Genomic DNA, 24946 nt, shown 5'->3' with positions numbered 1-24946 from the left:
TAGAATATATAGCACAAGTTTCCATGTTACTTGCTTCCAGGGGAGAAAAAAGAAACTATCTGCAGATTAACATGGAAACGAGCTCCAAACTTGTGCTATATTCCACTATAAAGGTTTTGACCTTTAAAAGCCCCATGCGGCCTAGAATCCTCGTACCTAAGAGACCGCCTCTCCTGGTATGCTCCGCGGAGGACCTTAAGGTCCACAAATGACAACATTTTGGAGGTCCCAAGTCGCAAGATGCTTAGATTGGTCTCAACTAGGGCCAGGGCCTTTTCAGTACTGGCCCCAACTTAGTGAACCGCTCTGTCACAAGAGACTAGGGCCCTGCAAGACTGGACATCTTTCTGCAGGGCCTGCAAGACAGAGCTGTTCCGCCTGGCCTTTAAAACGAGGCTGTATTTTAAATTGCATTTTAACCTGTATTTTAAATTGGGTTCTCCCCCCCCTTTCCCCCCTATTATGTTTTTACTGTGATTTTATTGGTGTTAGCCGCCCTGAGCCTGGCTTTGGCCGGGGAGGGCAGGGTATAAATAAAATGATTTATTTATTTATTTATTTATTCATTCTGGAAGCTCAAATAGAATGCGGAAATTAACAGCAGAACCATAACTGCAATGTGAATGCAACCAGTTGGAAACAGACAAGAGGCAGATTATCTATCAGACTTAGAATGCCCGTTAATCGCCTACAGATATTTGGGTTGCAGGGGGACTTTGTGGCTACTCGATGACGATAGGAAAGGCACTTTGCGCATGCTCGGCAGAATTTGCTTCAATTCTGCAACAAGGCTGAGGCACATGTGCCTCTCTGGAAGTCGCTGGGAGCGCCAGCCAGCATGGACAATGGGCAGGGTTGACAGGGAGCTGCAAATCAACAAGATCTTGGAGCATCCCTGCTCTGCAATGAAGTCCAAGGATTTGATAGAGGAAGTCAAGGCAACAGTAGCAAAACAAACCGTTAGAAAACGCTTCCTGTCATGCCAAGGGGTTGCTTTTAAGGCAGGCAGCCAAGTACCTCGCTTTCACACATGCACCTAAACGCAGGAGAGAAATAGCAATACGAAGAAGGGCAGGATCTCATCATTACAACGGCCTATGCAGCCAAGATCTACAGCAAGAAGCGAGCAGCTCTTTCCGTACAAAGGGCTGTATTCCCTCCTGGGCGATCTTCCGGGGGCCAGATGCCAGCGTTGGGCAGGGACAGAGGCAAGAGTGAGCAGGGCACAGAGTGTAGATTTTGCCCCTGGACAGTGGGCTGGTTTCTACATGCACTCAGATATACCCCTCTGTATCCAGGCAAACAAAAAAGGGGTATTATCAGACACTAAGGGCACATTCTGGCCAGGCAAAAACACAAAAGGAGGGCTGGTGAGGGGTGTGTCCTGGGGACAGCTTGGGGGACATAGAGGCCCAGGGGCTACGTTCAGGGCCCCCGTGGTGGCCTGAGGTTCTCCACCCTGACTTTCAACCATGTGTATGTATACACAACGATCAGAGAGAAATGGCAATATGACAATTGGGAAGTCGTTCAGCATGGGAGAGAGATGCTTAACCCAGGAAGAGCATCCATATAAATAGGTAACAGACTATATAAATAGGAAAGGGCTTAGATTTTGCCCAGGTCTTCCCAGAACGATCCTGGGAATCCGAGCCTCTTGTGCGTGTGCCAGGGATCACAGGCTTTGTACTGTACCATTGGTCCATCTAGCTCATACTGTCTATGCTGACTGGAAGCAACTATTCATGGGTTTAGATGGAGGCTTTTCCTAGTCCTGCTTGGGAGATGCCAGGAAGTGAACCTGAGGCCTTCTGCACCCAAAGCACATGCTTCATCTGTGTCCCCTTCCTGTTGGTTTACATAGGAACACAGGAAATGGCATTACAGAGTCACACCATTGCTCCATGTAGCTCAGTATTGTCTGCACTGATTGGCAGCGGCTCCCTAGGGCTTCAGCCTGTTTTCTGCCAGCCCTACCTGGAGAGACCATTGGGGATTGAAGCTGGGTCCTTCTACATGCCAAGCATCTGCTTTACCACTAAGCTACAACACTTCCCTGCTATGTCCATCTCTGCATGGGAGATTTCGGCGTTGTCTGGGAAAGCCATGCTGGTTGGAGTGAGTTAAGTGTGCAGACCTCAGGCACCCACACCTTTGGTATACGACCCGCAAAGGGAGGAAAATCCCCAGGAGTCAGGGCTGCACATCTTCCCTCTACAAAGCTCTTTGAGCTCAAGACTTACATCTGAGCATAACAACATCAGCAGCTGCAACCAGCGAGAAGAGCTCTGTAGGAGCTCAAGATTCCCTCCCTATTATCTTACCCACACACTCAAGTCCTGGGCTGCGGTGTATCTTGTGCTAAAACTACCTAAATATTCTGTACCACGGAGAACAGAATCTTGCAACCGGCACTGGTTATGATACAAGCTGTTTCACGTTAATCTGTGCGGCTGATCTTGCAATTTTGAGTAATTTTTGGAAGTTCTTATAGAAATAGCAAGGAATTATGCATGGCGTAATTAATGGAGGGGTAGGAGATGGAAGAATGCCCCCTTTTACTTTTTGAGAAATCCCCTTAACTCTTTATTTTTAGGCTGTTCTAGGGGGAAGTGCGATTTGGTTAAAACTGGGGGGGAGTACAGTTCAGCAGGTGAGGCTTGTGGATTTCACACACCATTCCCTCTTCTCCCCCCACCCCCAATAATTCACTTTACTCCCGAGCACCAGCAATCTTAATTCAGCCACCATCTGGCTTAATGAGCTGGAAGCAGACATTTGGCTGGACTCTTTCAAGGCTTATTGTTGCGTCCATAAGGACTAGAAACTTTGAAAAGCAAACAAGCAAACTAACAGAAAGTTGGGATTTGCAGGCAGCCAAATCCAGCGCTCCCCCCTCCCGGTGTCTCCGTGGAATTGAATAACCCCGATTGTATCCATTCATTATCAAGCACCTTTGCCCTTTCGAGAACAGAAAGCAACACGCTCATCTACAAAGCCCCACAGCACCAGCTGGGGTCTTGTCGAGCATGATGGGAAAAGTTTGAGACACACGCACACAGAGCCCATGAGGCATCAGCCCCAGCGGACCTGGATGGGCGAGAATTTCCAGAGGTCAGGATGGCCCATATGTATCAGATTGCGATAGGGAGAGGTGGTCCATTGGAAAGGAGGTAGGTTGTCCCAGGTTGGCCCGCTGGTGGCAATGAAACTGTAGTTCTTGGCCATCTCAAAGGAAGTGACCTGGCAAAAGGAAGAAGGTGAGGTAGAGTCACGGACGCAATGAACTGTGCTGGCGTTTCCCAAAATTGCTGCCTCCAACCACTTGAAAACCAAATCTGGCAGGATGGTTCCTCAGATGAAGGAGCAGGATTCTGTCTACATTTCAATACAATCCGACACCATCTTGATTCATGCTTTATTCTTATTGTGTACATGAGCAGACATTATTTTTTCCTTGCTGTTACATTTGCAATGGAAATATCTATCAAAGAATAGCTGTTTAAAACTGGCTCCCCTGCAATTACCTTGGGGTGCCCCCAAACCATTTGGCCCTAATTATCACACTTTAATCTCAGTTGTCTTAGCAACCAAGCTGTCAGTGAAGGCTGTTGACATTCCTTTCCCATCTGTGTCCCTGGAACATCTCAAGGAGATGCTCGGTTTTACCCTGGTGCTAACTTGAAACACAGACATAGCAAAATATCCCGAAGGACCAGTTGTGGCAATTTCAGGGTCAGATAGGTAAGGAATGCAGCGTAGGAGTCATAAAAATGCAGGCACACAAAATCAAGCCTAATATATTCTATCTGAGGGCCCTTCTGACAGTTCCCTCATTGTGAGAAGCTAAGTTACAGGGAACCAGGCAGAGGGCCTTCTCGGCAGTGGCACCCATCCTGTGGAACGCCCTCCCATCAGATGGCAAGGAAATAAAGAACTACACAACTTTTAGAAGACATCTGAAGGCAGCCCTGTATTGGGAAGTTTTTAATGTTTGATGTTTTATTATGTTTATATATGTGTTGGAAGCCGCCCAGGGTATAAATAATTAAAATATTGTATATCATCATCATCATCATCATCAAGGTTAAATTACCAGCTGGTACGCAGCCTGTGACCCTACCTGCCCACAGACTGTCTCGTCAGAGTGGTTATCTCCCGCTTGGACTACTGCAATGTGGTTATATCCCGCTTGGACTACTGCAATGCACTCTATGTGGGATGTGGGGCTAACTTTGAAGGTGACCCAGAAACTGCAACTAATCCAGAACGCGGCAGCTAGACTGGTGACTGGGAGTGGCCACCAAGACCATATACCACCAGTCCTGAAAGACCTACATTAGCTCCCAGTACATTTCCAAGCACATTTCTAAGTGTTGGTGCTGACCTTTAAAGCCTGAACGGCCTTGGCCCAGTATACCTGAAGGAGTGTCTCCACCCCCATCGTTTTGCCTGGACACTGAGGTCCAGCTCCGAGGGCCTTCTGGCAGTTCCCTCACTGTGAGGTTATAGGGAACCAGGCAGAGGGCCTTCTTGGCAGTGGCGCCCGCCCTGTGGATGTCAAGGAAATAAACAACTATCTGACTTTTAGAAGACATCTGAAGGCAGCCCTGTTTACGGAAGGTTTTTAATGTTTGATGTTTTATCGTATTTTTAATATTCTGTTGTGGGCCGCCCAGAGTGGCTGGGGAAACCCAGCCAGATGGGTGGGGTATAAATAATACAGTGGTACCTCGGGTTAAGTACTTAATTTGTTCCGGAGGTCCGTACTTAACCTGAAACTGTTCTTAACCTGAAGCACCACTTTAGCTAATGGGGCCTCCTGCTGCCGCAGCGCCGCCAGAGTCCGATTTCTGTTCTTATCCTGAAGCAAAGTTCTTAACCTGAAGCACTATTTCTGGGTTAGCGGAGTATGTAACCTGAAGCGTATGGAACCTGAAGCGTATGTACCCGAGGTACCACTGTACAGTTCTTTGTTATTCTTATTAATAATATTGTTTGTCAATCAAGCAATATCATCATCATCAAGGTTAAGTGTAATTATAATATAATAATAATAATAATTTATACCCCGCCCATCTGGCTGGGCCTCCCCAGCCACTCTGGGCGGCTTCCATAAAACCAAAAATACAGTAAAATCACAGGTTAAAAACTTCCCTGAACAGGGCTGCCTTAAGATGTCTTCTGAATGTCAGGTAGTTGTTTATCGCTTTGACATCTGCTGGAAGGGCGTTCCACAGGGCGGGCGCCACTACCGAGAAGGCCCTCTGCCTGGTTCCCTGTACCTTTGCTTCTCGCAATGAGGGAACCGCCAGAAGGCCCTCGGCGCTGGACCTCAGCGTCCGGGCAGAATGATGGGGGTGGAGACGCTCCTTCAGGTATACTGGACCGAGGCCGTTTAGGGCTTTAAAGGTCAGCACCAACACTTTGAATTGTGCTCGGAAACGTACTGGGAGCCAATGTAGGTCTTTCAAGACCGATGTTATATGGTCTCGGCGGCCGCCCCCAGTCACCAGTCTAGCTGCCGAATTCTGGATTAGTTGCAGTTTCCGAGTCACCTTCAAAGGTAGCCCCACGTAGAGTGCATTGCAGTAGTCCAAGCGGGAGATAACCAGAGCATGCACCACTCTGGCAAGACAGTCCGCAGGCAGATAGGGTCTCAGCCTACGTACCAGATGGAGCTGGTAAACAGCTGCCCTGGACACAGATTTGACCTGTGCCTCCATGGACAGCTGTGAGTCCAAAATGACTCCCAGGCTGCGCACCTGATCCTTCAGGGGCACAGTTACCCCATTCAGGACCAGGGAATCCTCCACACCTGCCCGCCTCCTGTCCCCCAAAAACAGTACTTCTGTCTTGTCAGGATTCAACCTCAATCTGTTAGCCGCCATCCATCCTCCAACCGCCTCAATTAATATTGAAACATGATTAAAATCAAAAATTTCTAGGCCAACTGTGAGAAGAGGATGCTTGACTAGATGGAACTATCGGCCTGATCCAACAGGCTCTTTTGATATTATGATATTCATAACCCCATACCTTCATATCAGTGCCTCCGTGTGGCCTCTGACGCAGGGCTCCAAAGGGGTAGGTGCCATTAGCAGGGTTCAGATCTGAGCGGGCGGCAATGGCGTTTTCGCCATTCTGTGGCGGATCACAGCCTTGGCACCGGGACAGTGGGTCCTTCGGGAAGTTGTTGTACCTGCACGGAGAGCACAGGGAGGATGTGAATGGGGACAGGGCAGTCAGGGCTTCAAGCGATGGCATAGTGGGAGATGCGGAAATGCAAGGGCTCACTGTGATGGTCCTCTTAGCTACTCACCCAAAGTGTTGGCCACTATGTTGGTCCATAGACACACATAGAGCTCCAAAGGAGATGGAGCAGGGGGAATTATACCAAATTCATTAGGATCAACTATGGCCTGGATGGTTTTGGAAGACACTCAACTTGCAAAGCAGTGAGTTTGGACAAAAGGTCTTCGGCCCACTGAAACACAACCTTTCGCTTTTAATTGGAAACGCAAGCCATCTTTTAAAGAAGGGTGACCATCTATATACCACTAAGCATGAAGCGGGAACCCTGTGCAAGAAAAGGAAAGAAGTACCCAACCTCTGCTTGACTGTATTGCTCGTTCTCCTTATCATCTCCTCCAGCTGACAGAGCAAGGAGGAGTCATCAATTATCCTGGCGTTCCAGCAAAAAAAAAATGACAGGACTGCTCCTGCTCTGAACATTTCCTGGAGCTGCACTCTCCCACATTCTTGCTCTGCCACTGGATGAGCTTCTGGGTGAACCCCCCCATCTTTGTGGGGGGAAAACACTTGTGTGGACTGGGAAGAGGAAACTAAGGAGCTGCTACAGCAGAGAGACCTGGCGTGAATCCGTATATGGACTAGTATAAAATTGGGAGAGCATTAACTTTTCGGCATCTGAGCCAAAGGAAGTAGGGGTGGGTGGACTGGTCAGTTTCCATTCCTGTGTCAGTTTCACATGCACTCCATCACAGGCCCCTCCGCTCCCATTTCCCCCAATTTAAAAAGACAGAAAAATGCATGCGGAATTTGAATTTGAATATACTGTATGAACTTTGCCCCAAAGGCAAAGGGTTGTAGTTCAGTGATAGAGCACCTGCTTTGCATGCAAAAGGTCCTGAGTTCAATCCCTGGTATTGCTGGCTATAGCTGGGAATGTCCTTTGTCCAAAACCCTGGAGAGCAGACCAAAATCTAGCAGAGAATACTGAGCTAGATAGAGCAATGGTCTGACTCATACAGTGGTACCTTGGGTTAAGAACTTTGCTTCAGTATGAGAACAGAAATCATGCTCTGGCGGCACAGCAGCAGCAGGAGGCCCCATTAGCTAAAGTGGTGCTTCAGGTTAAGAACAGTTTCAGGTTAAGAACAGACCTCCAGAACGAATTAAATACTTAACCCGAGGTACCACTGTATAAGGCAGTTTCCTGTGGCTCCTAAAGCATTCATTTTGAATGCATTTTAAATATACATTTCCACATGTTTTCAATGCCTTTCGCCTCTTGCAAAATATACATTTGCCTGCTTTTCCTGATAAATGCACTTAAAAAAACAACAACCTGAAACTGCACTGCAGTAACTCGGATTGGGGCTTTTAGTGTGGCTGCCCCTGTTCTGTGGAGTAATATTCCTGTCATAATACCACCCCACAATCTGCACTTTAGGGAAATACAGTGGTGCCCCGCAAGACGAACACCTCGCGAGACGAAAAACTCGCAAGACTAAAGGTTTTTTCGTTTTCGAGTTGCTTCGCAAGACGAATTTCCCTATGGGCTTGCTTCGCAAAACGAAGCTTGCCCGCAATCTCCGGGGACAGAGGGGAAGGCGCGCGGCCATTCCCCTCTGTCCCCGGACCCCTTTTGAACCAAGGGGCGGCAACGGGGAGAAGCGATCTTCTCCCCTCCGCCCCTTGCTTCAAAAGAGGGGACAGAGGGGAAGGCGCGCGGCCATTCTCCTCTGTCCCCGGACGGTCTCCATAGGAACGCATTGATTGATTTTCAATGCATTCCTATGGGAAACCGTGCTTCGCAAGACGAAAAACTCGCAAGAAGAAAAAACTTGCGGAATGAATTAATTTCGTCTTGCGAGGCACCACTGTAGTTGTTTTTTTTTTCTTCTTCTTCTGACAGGCTTTCCCAGCTGGATAAATGGGCCTTTACCATGAAGGTTCAATTGTTATGGTTTTAGTCATTTTAAATGTATTTGTTATTTTCATGTGTTTTGTTTTCAATTACTTTATATGAAAATCATGTTGAGATGGTGGTATAGAAGGTGATTAACAAATTTAAGTGTAACAGCAACAGCAACAATAACAACAGCAATAACAGTAGCAATGGAAATAATAATGGTATAATAATAATAATAATAATAATAATAATAATAATAATAATAATGATAATAATAATAATAATAATAATAATAGAAGGATTTGGGCAATCCAACCAATGGCTGTGATTCGATCTGCAAATAAGCCTGGGACTGACAAATTTAATGGATTCACTATTCACTTTACAGTGCAGAGTGAGCACAGATCTTCTCCATCCCAACCAGGGACAGTGTTTCACACGAGCCGGTGAACACCCAATCCAATTTCTAAGTCAACGTTTTCTCCAGTTCATGCCTTGCTCCAAAAAACGTGCTGTCCAGCTTGCAACCCAACCCCATTTCAACAGGAAGGAGACAGCAGTGTAGTATCCATTATTTGTTCATGCAACTCCCAGCCTGCAGGGGGCAGCACGGGCTGACGTCTTACCTCATGAGCTGGATCATTGAGCCCATGTCCCGAACCAGCGTCTGGTTGCGCCGGAATATCTGGGCTCGGGGGTTCTTCTCATAGGTGAACCAGTCGCCATATTTCTGAACCAGCTGAGGAATGCCGCTGGTATTGAAGATTTCTTTAAAATACCTGGGTGTGGAGAAAAAGCCATTGAGCAATGTTAGGGGGCTGGAGGGGAGTCTATTCTTTATTTGTTGCAGTTACAGCCTATCTTTCATCTAAGGAGTTCAAGGTGGCACACACAGTTCTCCTCCTCCCCATTTAATCCTCACAACAACCCTGCGAGGTAGGTTAGGCTGAGAGAGGAAGCAACTGGCCCCAGGTCACTCAGTGAGCTTCACAGCCGAGTGAGGATCTGAATTCAGGTTTCTCCAAGTCCTAGTTTGGCACTAAAACACATTGGCTGGTGTGGGACTAGATCACGGCTCAATCCAGAGGTGTCGCTTAGCTCCTGAAGGAAGGTTTCTCAGCGGCAGGACAAATTGCAAGGCAAAGCTTTCAGCCAGCATATACCGTATTTTTCGCTCTATAAGACGCACCAGACCACAAGACGCACCTAGTTTTTGGAGGAGGAAAACAAGAAAAAAAATATTCTGAATCTCAGAGGCCAGAACAGCTAGAGGGATCGCCACGCAGTGAAAGCAGCGATCCCTCTTGCTGTTCTGGCTTCTGGGATAGCTGCGCAGCCTGCATTCGCTCCATAAGACGCACACACATTTCCCCTTACTTTTTAGGAGGGAAAAAGTGAGTCATAGAGCAAAAAACATGGTAACCCCTTGCTCGTGGGATTTGTACTGGCTGTCAATCAGATACCGGGCCAAGTTAAAGGGACTGGCACGAATGTAAAAGCCCCCATACAGTTTAGGACCAGTTTACCTGAGAAACTGCCTTATCCCTCCTTACACACCCAGTAGATTGCTGTGGTCTGTGGGAGAGTCTCTGTTGCAATTTCGAAAGATCTCAGAAGCCCACTCTGCAGTAACTGATATTTTGAGAGTTAATTTTATTGTGTGCTATTATATTCTAACAGATTATTGAATATTACTTCATTTGATAGAAGTCGATCCATTATGACTTTTTGTACTGGATCAGATTATGACAAGGTGTGTGTTCTTTGTTGTATATTTTGCTGCTATAAACCGTGTGGTGTGTAGCAACAGAGAAAGGCAGTATACTAATTAAAAGTGAAATGAAAATGAAATAAAATCCTTACGGCACATTGTAGCTCGCCCAGTAGCCTTCTTGGTAGAGTAGTTCAGTCTTGTCATCAAAAACCACCATCCCCCTGGAGAGACCAAAATATTGTTATTTTGAGGTCAGGGGGAAAGTCAGGCACTCAAGTCTCAGTGCTGGGAATATCCAGCAAAGCTTTCATCTCCTCCCAGGTGCCGTGGGAAGCTGCCTTATACCAAATCAAATCACTGGTCCATCCAGTTCAGTATTGCCTGCAATGACAAGCAGCTGCCCTCCAGGATTTCAAGCAGGGGGTCTCGCCTATCTGGAGACCCCCCTGGGGATTGACCTAAGGCTGTCTGAGTGCAAAGCAAGTGCTGGAACCGTTGAGCTACTGCCGAATTAAATAGTTGAATTAAATAGTAAACTGTCTAATAATAGTGAATCAAACAACTGCCCTATCTAGTTCAGTATTGTCTGCCCTGAGGGACGCGGTCTAAACCACTGAGCCTCTTGGGCCTGCCAATCAGAAGGTCAGCAGTTCGAATCCCTGCAATGGGGTGAGCTCCCGTCGCTCTGTCCCAGTTCCTGCCAACCTAGCAGTTCGAAAGCACACCAGTGCAAGTAGATAAATAGGTAATGCTCCGGCGGGAAGGTAAACAGCGTTTATGTGCGCTCTGGCTTCCATCACGGTGTTCCATTGCCCCAGAAGTGGTTTAGTCATGCTGGCCACATGACTAGGAAAGCTGTCTGTGGACAAACACTGGCTCCCTCGGCCTGAAAGTAAGATGAGCGCCTCAACCCCATAGTCGTCTTTGACTGGACTTAACCATCCAGGAGTCCTTTACCTTTACCTGTCTGCCCTGACTGGCAACAGCTCTCCAGGGCTTCAGCCAGGGTTTCCCCCCCTAGCCATACCTGGAATTCAACTAGGGGGCAAAGCAGATGTTCGCCCACTGAGCTATACTAAGTCAGACCACTGATTCATCTAGTTCAGTATTGTCTATTGACAGGCAAGGTTTCAGGCAGCAGGTCTGGAGGTCCTGGGAATTGAAACCTTCTGCATTCAAAGCAGAGGCTCCGCCTCTGAGCTATGGTTTTTCTCCTCCACTTTGTGACAAAGTGTGGGCTATAAAATCGATGCAAGGCTAATAATAATATAGTTTCTTGGTTCACAGCTGCTTGCACTAATCCTAGCTCAGTAAGCCAGGATGCTGGGCTCAGTGTTACATGTGAACCTGGCCGCTATTAAGCAGAGAAAGCGCAATATTTAAAGGTGTGCGGAGATGAGGCCGAAGCTTGGCATCCTTGCTTGTCCAACGATGTACAGTTTGGAGCACTTACGGGATCTGCTCCAGCACCGTGAGGACGCCCTTCTGGAGGCTGGCCTTCCCTGGGACGAAAGATTTGTAATCCACGATCATCCATTGGTTATTGTACCTGTGCAAAGAAGCAGAACAGGTGAGTGCCAACATGCACAGTGCTTTTTGAATTAAGAGTGGTGCCTAGAAAGTTGCCTGAATCAAACTGCTCCTTCTCAGCCTAATCCACACCTTCTATCTGCAAACAGGGATAACAGCACTAGTCCACCTTGCAGGATTGTTGTAAAGATTTTAAAGATGAAACACGTGTGAGCAAGATTAGTCCATCTTACTTCATTTCCCGTAGTCTAACTGGATCTCAGACAGCAACAAGCTACGCCCACCAGCTTCTTCTCTCCTTTTCTTATAATTTTTTAAAATTAATTTTCATTTACCATCCAATAGCCTCATTACAACAATTCCAAATTATAATACAATTACTAATACCCATCATTCAAATACCGAATTATATAATTTAGATGCCCCCCCACATGCTAGAATTGATGGTTTCATGTTTTTATTTATTCTGCATTCCAAAATCTTATTATTTTCAATTACATTCTGGTCAAAATAATGATCCCTTACGCAACAACTGCAATATTAATACAGTGGTACCTCTGGATGCGAACGGGATCCATTGCGCAGCCCCATCCGCATCCTGAGCAGAACGCAACCCACGTCTGTGTGTGTGTGTGGGTCGCGATTCACCGCTTCTCCACATGCACGTGATGTCATTTTGAGCATCTGCACATGCGCGAGCGGCGAAACCCGGAAGTAACACGTAGCTGCGGAGCATAACCTGGAAATGCTCAACCTGAAGCGACTTTTACCCTAGGTATGACTGTAACTTCTATTCATGTTGACACATTAAATGATTTCTATAAATACAAGTGAGGTACTCAGACTATATCCTTGTTCTTCCTGTGTGTGGCAATTATTCTGTCTGTGGTGTTTCTTCCTGTAAATGTTATGTCTATCTTTCCCCCAGTTGTTGCTGTTCTCCATCACACCTTGGGCGGAGCTGATATCCCATTGTTGTTTCAGAAATATCTCCATTGCTCCGTCCCATGCCTCGTTGTTTCACAACTTTAACAACGCCAGCTTCTACCTGATCCTGTAAAACTGGAGATGCCATTGGGGATTGAACCCAGGACCTTCTGCATGCAGGACCTGTGCTCTACCTATGGAGCTACGGCTCCTCCACTCACGTGCCACTGTTGAACTTCTGGAAAATGGCCGCCCACTCCATCCCACTTGTTGCCAGCCGGTTGGTGACGATGTTGCGCAACCACTCTAAGACACTCTCCTCGGGCTGGATGAACGTCCACAGGCTGCTGTTGCTGTTCCCAATGGTGGTTTCCAGAGATACCTGCAGAGGGAAAAGGCCCTGAGCAAGCCTTGCATCTGGGAACCCCAAGATGTCTGATGGGGGGTTCCCAGATGCAAAGTTCAGTGGGAGGACACCTGCTTTGCATGCAGAAGGTGCCAGGTTCAACCCTTACACCAGCCTTTCTCAACCTCCCCAGATGTTGTTGGACTACAACTCCCATCATCCCTGACCACAGGTCCTGCGAGCTAGGAATGATGGGAGTTGTAGGCCAATAACAACTTGGGACCAAAGATTGAGAAAGGCTGCCCTATGGCGTCTCCAAATAAAGCCAAGATAAGACCCTGTCCGAAACCCTGGACAGCCACTGCCAGTCAATGTGTTGACAATACTGAGCCAAATGGACCGATCGGTCTGACCCCATACAATACACTTTCCTGTGTTCCTATTAGATTATCTGCAGGACTTCAGTGATTTCCAAAGCGCAGAAATAAAGCAATTTACTTGATGTTTTCCCAAACAGGAGAAATGTTCAAAGGCCATCAAGGCAGCCTCTGTGTCCTTCAACAGGGCCAATGATAGCTCAGTTGGTTAAAGCATGGTGCTGATAATGTCAGGGTTGCAGGTTCGGTCCCCGTATGGGACAGCTGCATATTCCTGCATTGCAGGGGGTTGGACGAAATGTTCCTCAGGGTCCCTTCCAATTCTGCAATTCTACGACTGTCCCAGTAGCACCAATTTGATTCTCGACCTGGGATCTGGAAGTGGGGATTGGGTCCCTGGTTCAATCTCTAGCATTGAAGAAGAAGAAGAGGAGTTTGGATTCGATATCCCACTTTATCACTACCCGAAGGAGTCTCAAAGCAGCTAACATTCTCCTTTTCCTTCCTCCCCAACAACAAACACTCTGTGAGGTGAGTGGGGCTGAGAGACTTCAGAGAAGTGTGACTAGCCCAAGGTCGCCCAGCAGCTGCATGTGGAGGAGCGGGGAAGCGAACACAGTTCCCCAGATTACGAGTCTATCGCTCTTAACCACTACACCACACTGGCTATCTTTGGGCTGGAAAAGACTCCAGTCTGAAATCCTGGAAAGCTGCTGCCAGTCTGTGTAGACAATACTGAGCTAGATAGACCAAAGGCCTGAATCAATAGATATTTTATATTCCTACTGAATCGTGTTTGGCCTGAGTGCAGGACCTAATAATAGTAATAACAATAATAATATTTATTTGTACCCCACCCTTCCCAGTTCAAAAACCGGGCTCAGGGCGGCTAACAACAAATTTAAAACACTTAATTGTAAAAGCAGCATAAAATACAGTATAAAAACATGAATAACAATAAAATTCAAAGTTCAGAAATCAGTTTAGGGGAAATCCATTAGATAATCACCAGGGCTAGCTGGCTGAATTGGTTCTACTTGGGCCAGCGAGGAGGCCAGGGGAGAATTAGCTGTGGAGTCTCAGAGCGGGTAATCTTCATAAAAGGAGAGGGGGAGGGAAGAGAAGGAAAATAAAAGATCAGGCTGAATTCAAATTAAAGGCCAGGCGGAATAACTCTGTCTTACAGACCCGACGGAAGGAGGTTAAATCCTGAAGGGACAGAGCATTCCACCAGGTCGGAGTGCTGGACCTACTATAACAACTCTTTATCTAGGACGGCAGTGGAAGAGACAGGGGCCACTCACCAAGCCGCTACTCAAGATGTAGAAGTCATCGCCAGAGAAGATGGCGCCCGGGTAGGAGGAGAAAGACTGGACGTACCCGGGGATCAAGCTGTCACCTGGGGAGCCCAATTGCAAGCAGTCGTCAGCGCTTCCATGGCAACAGACACCGCCCCCCTCCCCACTACAGTAAAGACCTTCGATTCTTATAAGAATGAAAGAAAATCATTATAAATTAGTTTGGAGATGGTATTGTAAGAATTCTAAGGTCCCAAATATAAAATAAACGTTCATAAATGTACATGGCAAACACATACATAAGTACATAAATCACGTGTCTGAAATAGTACAGGAGAGCAATCCTGAAGCCATTTTGACTTCCCCAGTGACCTCAAATATTCCCCCTGCAGTACAGGAGGCAAATGGGGAAAACCTCCCAGTTGTCTCTTTGCTCACAAATCCTGTCTTAAGGGTGTATTTGTGTATGAACAGGGTGAGCCTGTGGCCTGGATTCAGGAACTGAGTATTTACCATCACAAAAGAATGGCCAGGCTGCCCAGGTAGAGCAATCAGTGGCCATTATCAGGTATCCTGACAAACAGGATTTTTGTTGGAGACCGCCTCCTTCTGTGATGTATGTATGATGTTTTGGGGGCTGGTCTAGAGCTACAGGGTGGGCAATTTCAAGCCTATATAAGGGCTTGCACACCACTCTTCGGGGTTCCTCTCCTCCCTCCCTGCGTGGGGTGAGTGGGGGACCCTGTTGCAACAGTTTAATAAAGATCAGGTTTATTAGCTGCTTTGATTCTCAATATTCTCTGGTTGGCCTCTTGTTATTTTCTCCTACCGATAGAGAACCTACTTAAGGACTCTATATGGGTTCATGGATACCCCATAAGGGAAAAAGAACAGTTTTTTCTTATAACAGTATTTCACACCAGTCGGATTAAATCAAATAAACAAGGAATATTTGGTGTTATGTTGGAGGGGATGCCAGGAAACCGGGAATGATGTTCACATGTGGTGGGGGTGTAAATATGTACATTTTTTCTGGCAAAGGGTGTTAAATGAGATAACAAAAATCACTGGGTTAAAGCTGGACCGAAAGTCCAGAGGTAGCATTATTATCAATTTACAATGGGGTGGGAGGTTCGCAGGCTATGAAGGACTTGCTTACGAATTTATTGACAGCTGCATGAATTATGATAGCTAGGAAGTGATAGGGGCAAGCAGAATATAAAATGGAAGAATGGTATAAAGAGGTGCGGGATATAGCTATTAAATGATAAATTAACATGTGCCATTAAGGTAAGACGGGGAATAGGCAGGAGAAATGATTTTGAGGAGATCTGGAGGGTGTTTGTCGAATTTGTACTGTTAAAATGGAAAAGAGTCAAACCATCACAAGACGTGTTGAAATTTTGGGAGGCTGGAACGGTCTCGGTGGCGGGGTGCCCATTTTTATTCTTATTTATTTATGATTATTACTTTGTCAAAATAAAGAGAGAGAAAAGACCTTTGAAAAGCCTGCAGTATCATCTCTGAACATTGGCCATGCTGACTGGGGCTGATGAGCACTGTAGTCCAACAACACCTGGAGGTCAAAGGTCCCTTGCTCCACCCCACATCCTTTTCCTGCTACTCACTGTGGGCTGAAGTCCGGAACGGCAAAGTATACTTCTTGAGGATGCGTAGCATGGACTGGTACGTATTCCAGGTGTCGTGGGAGACAAGGAGGTCCTGGTTGCCAGGCAACAGCTTGATGAATGCCGAGCAGGACCCAGAGCCAAGGACCCGGTGGCTTCCAGATTTGTTGAAGGCTGATTCCAGGTCTTCCAAATCGCCCCCCAACTGGAACAAACTAACAGAGGCGATTCACATGACGATGATTTTAGTTGTTATTAATTTCACAAAATTTACATGCTGTTTAATTGTAAAAAAAAAAAATAACCTCAGTGTTTTCCAAAAAGAATTTAAAAAATCATTTTTAAAAAGAATTCAAGATAATTAAAATCAACGACAAGCTAAAAACCAGACTAAATCATGTGTCACGTGCATAGCATGAACTAAACAGGTGCCGAAAATGAACGTGCCTGCCTTATGTCAATATGCAAGGAGTTCCAAAGTATGTTGTTGATTATATATTAGATTTCTTACCTGCCCTTTACCATAAGACCTGAGGGCAGGTTAAATCCTCTTTTAAAGCCATCTAAGTTGGTTGCCACCACTGCCTCTTCCAGGAGGGATTATTATTAAGGTGGGGCATCCCACACTCAAACCATGTACGGTATTTTTTGCTCTATAAGACTCACTTTTTCCCTCCTAAAAAGTAAGGGGAAATGTGTGTGCGTCTTATGCAGGCTGCGCAGCTATCACAGAAGCCAGAACAGCAAGAGGGATTGCTGCTTTCACTGCGCAGCAATCCCTCTTGCTGTTCTGGCTTCTGAGATTCAGAATATTTTTTCTTCTTGTTTTCCTCCTCCAAAAACTAGGTGCGTCTTGTGGTCTGGTGCGTCTTATAGAGAGAAAAATACGACGGTATTTTAAAGCTTAGGCAGGGATCTTGGAAAGGGGAATTCGTTGCTCAACTTTGCTTGTCTCCTGGGAGCTTTACCTGACCTCCACCTCACTCTGCCTCCCAGGAGTTAAAAAAAGCTTTTGCCACACAACTGCCCAACCCCACTCTGACCTGGTTGTTGATGCAGACTCGAGATTCCTGGAAACCTTTGCATTTGTGGGGGAAGTTGGAGGAGTTCCCCTCGGACTCTGTGGTGTCTGCAGCAAGCTTGCCTGCTTATCTTAGGAGAGATAAGCTATGAGCCCAACAGACAACCCTCAGCTCAAGAGACTGCAGCTCACAAAACTCATCTGGCTCACACCAGGAAGGCAATACTTTTCTACCTCCACTGCCAGAGCCAGTAAATGTCCCTGAATGCTAGTTGCTGGGAACCACAAGCAAGGAGATGTTGGTGTGTTCATGTCCTGCTTTTGGGCTTTCCCATTGGGGCATCCGTAAAAAACAGGGTGCTGGAGCAGATGGTCCTTTTGGCCTGATGCAGCAAGGGTTTTCTTATATTCTTTTAAGATTAAAGTACAGTATTGGGAGGGGAACAACAGCGCATCAGCCAAGGCATGAAACTCCTGTGTGCTGCAGAGGATCTTGGGAAAAGGGGCTGAAGAGACCTGGATTCTGGAATAGATGGGCCTTTGTTCTCATCCAGCAGGGTACCGTATTTTTCGCTCTATAGGACGCACTTTTTCCCCTCCAAAAATTAAGGGGAAATGTGTGTGCGTCCTATGGAGCGAATGCAGGCTCCTTCACTTCAGCGATAGCAACGCAAAGCCTCCAAAGCGCAGAGGGAGCGCTCCCTCTGCACTCCGGAGGCTTCGCATTGCTTTCGCTGAAGCCTGGAGAGCGAGAGGGGCCGGTGCGCACAGACCCCTCTCGCTCTCCAGGCTTCAGGGATAGCCGCCTGAAGCCTCTGGATGATGGAGGGTTCGGATTCCTTTTGCTAAAGCCGGGAGAGCAAGACTCTCCTGGCTTCAGCAGAGAGGGAGAGCTGTGCAGCGCCCCTTCAGTGAAGCGGGAGGAGAAATGGAAGGGGCTCCGTTTCTCCTGCCGCTTCGCTGAAGGGGCGCTGAGCAGAGAGGGGGAGAAATTTTTTTTCTCTTGTTCTCCCCCTCTAAAACAAGGTGCGTCCTATGGTTGGGTGTGTCCTATAGAGCAAAAAATACGGTAGTTCTTTTTTGGGAAATAGGCAGCTTCCGCCAGCATGGCCAATGGCCAGGGATGATGGGAGTTGTAGTCCAACAACATCCAAATACAGTGGTACCTTGATTTACGAATTTAATCCGTTCCGGAAGTCCGTTCTTAAACCAAGGCGTGCTTTCTCATAGCAGCGGGACTCAATTTACCAATGGAACACACACAACAGGAAGCGGAACATGTTCTACTTCCAAGGCAAAGTTCACAAACCAAAACACCTACTTCCGGGTTTGCAGCGCTCTTAATCCAAGCTGTTCATAAACTAAGCTGTTCTTAAACCGGTACCACTGTACTGGGAATTGTTAAGTAGGGAGGGATGCAGTTGCACAAATCCTGCTTGCAGGCTTCCCAATGGGACATCTGGTTGGCCACAGTGAGAACAGGAAGCTAGGTCAGATGGTCATGTTGTGTGGATGCCTGATTATTGTCTTCCAAAGCAACTACTCTATTCTGAACTTAAAAATGGAAAGCGTAATGCTGGTGGTCAACAAAAGAGGTTTAAAGACTGTCTCAAGGCAAATTTAAAAAAATGTAGTATCAACACTGACAACTGGGAAGCACTGGCCTGCGAGCGCTCCAGATGGAGAACAGCCTTTATCAAAGGCGTCATGGGCTTTGAATTACAGATAGGTAGCCGTGTTGGTCTGCCATAGTCAAAATAAAAAAAATTTCCTTCCTGTAGCACCTTAAAGACCAACTAAGTTAGTTCTTGGTATAAGCTTTCGTGTGCATGCACACTTCTTCAGATACACCTGTGTATCTGTGTATCTGAAGAAGTGTGCATGCACACGAAAGCTTATACCAAGAACTAACTTAGTTGGTCTTTAATGGGCTTTGAAGACACTCGAACTCAGGATGAAAGGGAGGAATGAGCTAAGAGGAAGGCACACTTGGCAAACCCTCACCATTATTAACTCCCATCCAGAAACCTATGTCTCCACAGTGGAAGGACATGTGGATTCAGAACTGGCCTCCACAGCCACTTACGGACTCACTGTTAAAACCGTGTTCATGGAAGACAATCTTACGCGGCTACGAGTGATCACCAAAGAAGAAGGAAGAGGTCAGATGGGCTACTGACCTATGTTCCTATGTCTTTTTACCTATGCCTGTATTATTATTATTATTATTATTATTATTATTATTATTATTATTTATTACAATTAATTTACCAACCCCTTTCTCAACTCTTGTCTCAAGGAGATTTACATGTCAGATAATTAGAAACAGTTAAAAACCTCAAAAGCAGCAAATACATTTAAAAACAAGACTTAAACCCTAGCAACTTATGGTAAAGACCCAAACGGTTCCATTCCTTACACTCTAGCTGCTTCTTAATGAGGGATAGCGGCTTAAAATTCATTGTAGCCAATGAAACAAAAAAGAAACACGTTGTACATTACAAAGGAACAAACTCAAATATTCCTCAGCTGCAGTCTCCAGGAAAATCAACTTGTCAAAAAAATTAGGCTTCCCAACTGGTTGTTGTTTTTTAAAAAGCGAAAACTTTTTTTCTCAAAATGGAGTGTAGCCGATGGCTGTAGGAGTTTTTGTGTGTACTTGTGGCTGTGGTGCGGGTGTGTTGCGTGCAGTTGTCGTGAGCGCATGTGTGCACACTAGTGATATGTCCACGGTGCCCAGGACAGTTTAAATATGGGCCCAAAAAGGTTGATGACCCCAGGCTTAAACATCATGTGTCACTGTCAGTCCTGTGCAGAATCCGGGCACTCGTGAAATGTCCCCACTCCTTCATTTTCTCACATGTGCAAAAGAACCACAGACTTACAGAAAGCCAAAGGGTGCAATGGAGAACTTGCCGATCGGGAAGGCAACCCGGCCGTTATAGCCATCCTCAAGGCCCTTCAGCTGCAGCAGGGCGAGGCGTACCTGGGCATTTTGATGGAGAACACACAGGAATCACTCACAGAGTCAAACCTTAAAAGCGGCCAAGAAACAATCCGAGACGTAGTTTGGTCCTCGGATCGGGGGGGGGGGGGGAGCTAACAGCAATTACGCTGCCATATGGAAGGCAATGAACCCGCCAGCTTGCAGACTGAATATTAATTCATTCAAACAATTGCACAAGACGAAACAGACCAAAATTAGCAACCATTAATGTTCATGTTATAAGGTGTTATATCCCAGTGTCTTGGGACTTGAAGGAGGGACCCTGCAGCTGGATACCATGTGCTTTTTAGTGGCTAAGCGACTGGTTTTTCCAGCAGTGGAAGGACCAGATGAGTCCTCTCGTAGCTGGTAGGACCCTTTCTTCTCTTGCAGCATACAAAAAAGGGACTTTTGCTCAGAGTTGCAGAGAGCACAATCATTCTGAGTTCTGGGGTTATTTGTGTGGTATGCATGACATATGAGCTCCACTAGAGCCTTCCCAATGTCACAATTAAGATGCCACCTTGTTTCTTTAAACCTAGTTTTAGTGGGTTGGCAACCCTAATAAGCAGAAGCACTAGGGCCAACTTGTGCATTTGGCAACCTAGTAAGTTACTGTTTGTTAAGAGGCATTTGTGCTTATGATATACAGTAGTCACACACAATGCTTGTAAAAACACAGCACCACATCTCTTTCTATTATATCCTCGTAAAAGTTACGGTAAGTTGCGTTTTTAAATCCGGCTTGTTGTTTAAAAGTTCACTGCACAGTTCCACCCACAAAGTGGGCCTTGAAACCACCACTCAACCCCCTCTCCTCTTTCTGATTCGTGGTTTTCATCACACAGTGCCTGCTTCTGCAAAATGGTATCACAAACCGACACGCTTTTGCTGGCATGTTTTCGTTTCCCTTTATTGTGGTTTAACCAGGGAATGATGGGAATTGAAGCCCAGTGAGGGGAACGGGGTGTGTGTGTGTGTGGATCTCCTAACAACTCTCAGCACTCTATAACAAACTACAGTTCCCAGGATGCTTTGGGGGAAGCCATGCCTGTTTATAAAGTGGAATGATACCAATTTAAAGGTATGATGCGAGTGGCACCCCAGCCTCAGAACAGAATGCCGCACCTGGTACCAGTATTCAGAATCGTCCGCTGCCTCCATCAGCTGCATCATCCAGGCGAGGTTGGCTTCGATGTATTTCTTCAGCTTCTGGCAGTAGTTGGTCTGGTATTTGAATGGCCCACAGTAGCCCACCATCGTGTTCATCCAGTGCATGTAGATGAGCTGCAAAGGCACAAACATTTAAGGCGGCTGAGCTAGATCCAGAGCAAAAGGCGGCCATAGCTCAGCGGTAGGGCATCTGCTTTGCATGCAGAAGGTGCCCGGTTCAATCCCCAATGGCATCTCCAGGTAGGACAGGAAATGTCTGAAACCCTGGAGAGCTGCTGCCAGTCAGTGTAGACAATACTGAACTGGATAGACAAGTGGTATGACTCAGAGTAAGCTTCCTATGTTTAATTCACCCTCATGGCCAGGATTGGGACCTATAACTTAAGTTAGGTATGTTAATTTCAATATCCTCCCGAGTAAAACCTTCCATATTCAGTGGGAGTTTGGAAGCCCTTCCTGAATCTTTCAAGTTCATTCAGAACAGGCAGGGGGTAGCTCCTTGCTGCTCCAGGTAACATGTAACAATGGCTTCTGGGTCTGGCACTCTGCCCGTGTTGAGAGACCACCGCATCTGTATTCACCCTCCATAAGTGCCATCATGGAAGGTGAATTTCTAGGTTAATGCTTGCCTCAAATGGTTTTGTCCTGAGAGAGCTGAAGTGATGGGATAAGGGTCTTCAATAAAGCTAGAAAACATGGAGGGTGGAGGCCGTACGCCAACACTTACCTGCTGAGACACAGCTGCTTCCGCCAGCCCTGCCGCGTAGGCCTGGAGGCTGTCATTATACTTCTCATTGGTGGTTAGTTCCAGGGAGGCCCATCTATAAGTGAGACAGAAAGAGAGAGAATAAAAAGTATTGAGAAGACCAGCGAATGAATCCATCTGTCAAGTTTCCCCTCCTTGCACTACAGCACCCTTCTGTTTGAGTCCTTAAATGAGCTCCCCTGTCACACTTCAAATCAGCTTCAAGCTTCTAGTCCAGGCTTCCTCAACTTCGGCCCTCCAGATGTTTTGAGACTACAATTCCCAACATCCCTGACCACTGGTCCTGCTAGCTAGGGATCATGGGAGTTGTAGGCCAAAAACATCTGGAGGGCTGAGGTTGAGGAAACCTGTTCTAGTCTTCAGTATGAAGGCTTCCTACCAACTCCATGACCCGGGGTCATCAGCTGTCAAGCTTGCTGAGTGTGGAAAAGTCAAATGCAAACTCAAGACCCATCACGTGAAAGAACTTCAGGCCTGGGGGAGCCAAATCCTGCCCTCCAGGAATCTTTAGAGCCAGTGTGGTGTAGTGGTTAAGAGCGGTAGTCTCGTAATCTGGTGAACCGGGTTCGCTTCCCCGCTCCTCCACATGCAGCTGCTGGGTGACCTTGGGCCAGTCACACTTCTCTGAAGTCTCTCAGCCCCACTCACCTCACAGAGTGTTTGTTGTTGGGGAGGAAGGGAAAGGAGAATGTTAGCCGCTTTGAGACTCCTTCGGGTAGTGATAAAGCGGGATATCAAATCCAAACTCCTCCTCCTCCTCTTCTTATTTAACTGGCCCTTGGGACTGTCCCCAGGTCGTACCCTCTTCACAAACACACCTTCTCTCCTCCCTCCTCCCTCCTCCCCCCGGCTGCATCATCGCTCCCCAGATTTGCTTCACAACCTCCTGGAGTGTTTTGTTTTGCCCGCCTGGTATGTGTCCTTGAAATCTGATCATGCCTTTTGCTTGCCTCAATAGAGAGGGGTGTGTGTGTGCTGTGCCTGCTTTGGCCTCCAGCACACGGGTTACAGATGCTTCAGGTTGCGTTTTCTCGGGTTACGGATGCGCCAAAACCTGGAAGTACCAGAACGGGTACTTCCGGGTTTCGGCGGTCGCGCATGCGCAGAATGCGCTTTGCGCATAAGCAATGAATCGCAACCCGTGTGTGCGCAGACGCGGCAGGTTGCGAAGGTGCCTCCCGCACGGATCACGTTCGAAACCCAAGAGTCCACTGTACTGAAATTTAACCAGATGGTTTGGCACTCAATCCATCTTCCCAGGGAACTCTGGGAATTGGTAGTTCTGCGAGGGGAAGGGAGGGAGATGGTGTGTGTGTGTGTGTGTGTGTGTGTGTGTCCTAACAACTCTGACACCTTAGCAAACAACAGTTTTTAAAATAACCAGGGATCTGGTAGAACAGTTCCAACTACATATTAAACAGTTTGGTCTTTTTAAAGGGGAAATAGGATCAAGTGAAGAAGGGTGAGATGAATTAAGAAAAATGAAATGTGGATCTAGCTAATGGAGTCAGGTTATTTTAAAAAATGAACACTGTAAAGGAAAAATTAGTCCATTGTTATATATCATAGGAGACTGAAGAGTATGTTGAATAGAAGATTCTTAATCCCAATTGTAACACAACTGGCCCTGTATTGAATTGGTGTGGGTGTTTATAAGTACAGTATGTAGTGTCGAATTTGAGGTAATCAATGTGTGCCAGCATACCCAATAAGAGTTTCTCAGTAGTCCTACTGGGGTCAGCAGACCGCACTCCTCCCTGCTCCGTCGTGCTTTTGAATAAATGCTGTACATAACTTACTTAAGACTCTGGACTTCATGTTAAGTCCCTTCTGAGTCTTGTGACTGTTTACTTTGAAATGTCGCAATCCGACCCTTTCGCGTTAGTGGCGCCTTCCTGCTCCTTCTACCAAACGCGGCCCTGGATTCCTGCCCCCCGAGGGCACCGCTTTTTGCAGCGCAGTGTGGCACGCACGAACTTCAACCCCACTGCCTTCATTTTGCACCTGCTACGGGTCTGCGCGCTTTTGCAACGCGGCCCCTTTGCGCGTTTACTCGGAAGTAACCCCCTCCAATAAAACAAAAACACCCGGTGTTCATTTGAGCTTGCACCCGGTAGAAACGTGCACGAGAATCGGACGCTTGCAAAGCGCGTTTATTCAGAAGCAAACCCTACTGCCTTCCTCTGGGTTTGCACATCACAACACGCGCGCCTTGCAAGGCAGTCCTAGCAGCCTGTTTACTCGAAAGTAAGCCCACCTACGCCCAACAGGGCGTGGTCCCAACAATAAAGGAAACCCGGCTAGGACAGCAGCCTTGACCCAGGGACCGATTTGACCCGCTGCAGCGGGCGGACACCCCTCTACCTGCCTGCCCGCCTACCTACCCGGTCTCCCGGATGCCCTCGGTCAGGTTAGCCCAGGCAACGGCCGCGGGGACCCAGCCAGTCACGGTCTCCAGCTGTCCGGAGACGGGGTCCAGCACCACGGAGCAGCTGCGGGTCGGTTCCGAGCCGGCGGCGGGGAAGAAGGGAGGCGGCCGGGCGGGCTGCTGCGCGATACCGGGCAGGATCAGGGTCAGCAAGAGCGCAAGTCGCGCCATGGCCGGATCGAGGGACGTCCCCACCGGCCCAGGACGGAGGCGCGTCCAAGTCCCACGTGAACCGCTGATGCAGCCGGAGGAGGAGGAGCGCCGAGGAGAGACGGCCCCTCGCTGCGACCGGCGCGCTGTCCCCACGACGGCCCCAGGGGGGAGCCCCAGGCCCGCGATGGCGAAGGATCGGAGTGCGCGTCCCTTCGCCCGGCCGCCTGCCTGCCTCCCGTCCCAAGGTGAGTTGAGTGGAAACTTCGGCACTTGGTGAGCTTAAGGTTGTGGCCGCTGAAGCTGGGCGTCAAGCCCGCGCAGGAAGCTGCCTTCGTTCTGAGTCAGCTTGGTATTGCCCGCACGGACCGGCAGCGGTTAGTCAGGGCGTTTTCCCTAGAGCTTCCTGAAAATTGAACCCGGAGCCCTCTGCGTGCAAAGCAG

General features: G+C 47.5%; 2 protein-coding genes across 2 annotated transcripts in view; one reads left to right on the top strand and one right to left on the bottom strand.

Annotated features, from left to right (window-relative positions):
• Positions 1 to 977: 977 nt before the first annotated feature.
• On the bottom strand, positions 978 to 24637 carry PLBD2 (phospholipase B domain containing 2). Its single transcript, XM_081175295.1, has 12 exons — positions 24309 to 24637; positions 21886 to 21979; positions 21114 to 21272; positions 19885 to 19985; positions 15979 to 16193; positions 14357 to 14451; positions 12551 to 12711; positions 11326 to 11421; positions 10022 to 10093; positions 8785 to 8937; positions 6040 to 6202; positions 978 to 3243 (listed from the first exon to the last, which is right to left on the bottom strand). Exons 1-12 carry the CDS (start codon positions 24521 to 24523, stop codon positions 3076 to 3078), a joined length of 1692 nt encoding a protein of 563 aa, XP_081031421.1. The 5' UTR covers positions 24524 to 24637; the 3' UTR covers positions 978 to 3075.
• A 24-nt stretch (positions 24638 to 24661) lies between these two features.
• Positions 24662 to 24946, top strand: part of SLC8B1 (solute carrier family 8 member B1) — a 33200-nt gene continuing 32915 nt past the window's right edge. The window contains exon 1 of the mRNA XM_081175284.1: positions 24662 to 24750. The gene's annotated coding sequence lies outside the window, so the exon portion shown is untranslated. The remainder of the gene's footprint in view (positions 24751 to 24946) is intronic.

Source organism: Podarcis bocagei (assembly GCF_964188305.1).
Source record: "Podarcis bocagei genome assembly, chromosome: 16".
NCBI lineage: Eukaryota > Metazoa > Chordata > Lepidosauria > Squamata > Lacertidae > Podarcis > Podarcis bocagei.
This window is presented reverse-complemented; position numbering and strand designations above follow the sequence as displayed.

What these genes read in the sequence shown, in the direction of transcription:
- PLBD2 (XM_081175295.1), bottom strand. Translation starts at nt 24,523, where the DNA reads ATGGCGCGACTTGCGCTCTTGCTGACCCTGATCCTGCCCGGTATCGCG. An exon ending in GTTCCGGACTTCAGCCCACA is followed by an intron (nt 14,452 to 15,978) that starts GTGAGTAGCAGG and finishes TGGGCTCCCCAG; the next exon opens with GTGACAGCTTGATCCCCGGG. An exon ending in TCAATGATCCAGCTCATGAG is followed by an intron (nt 6,203 to 8,784) that starts GTAAGACGTCAG and finishes CTCTCCGTGCAG; the next exon opens with GTACAACAACTTCCCGAAGG.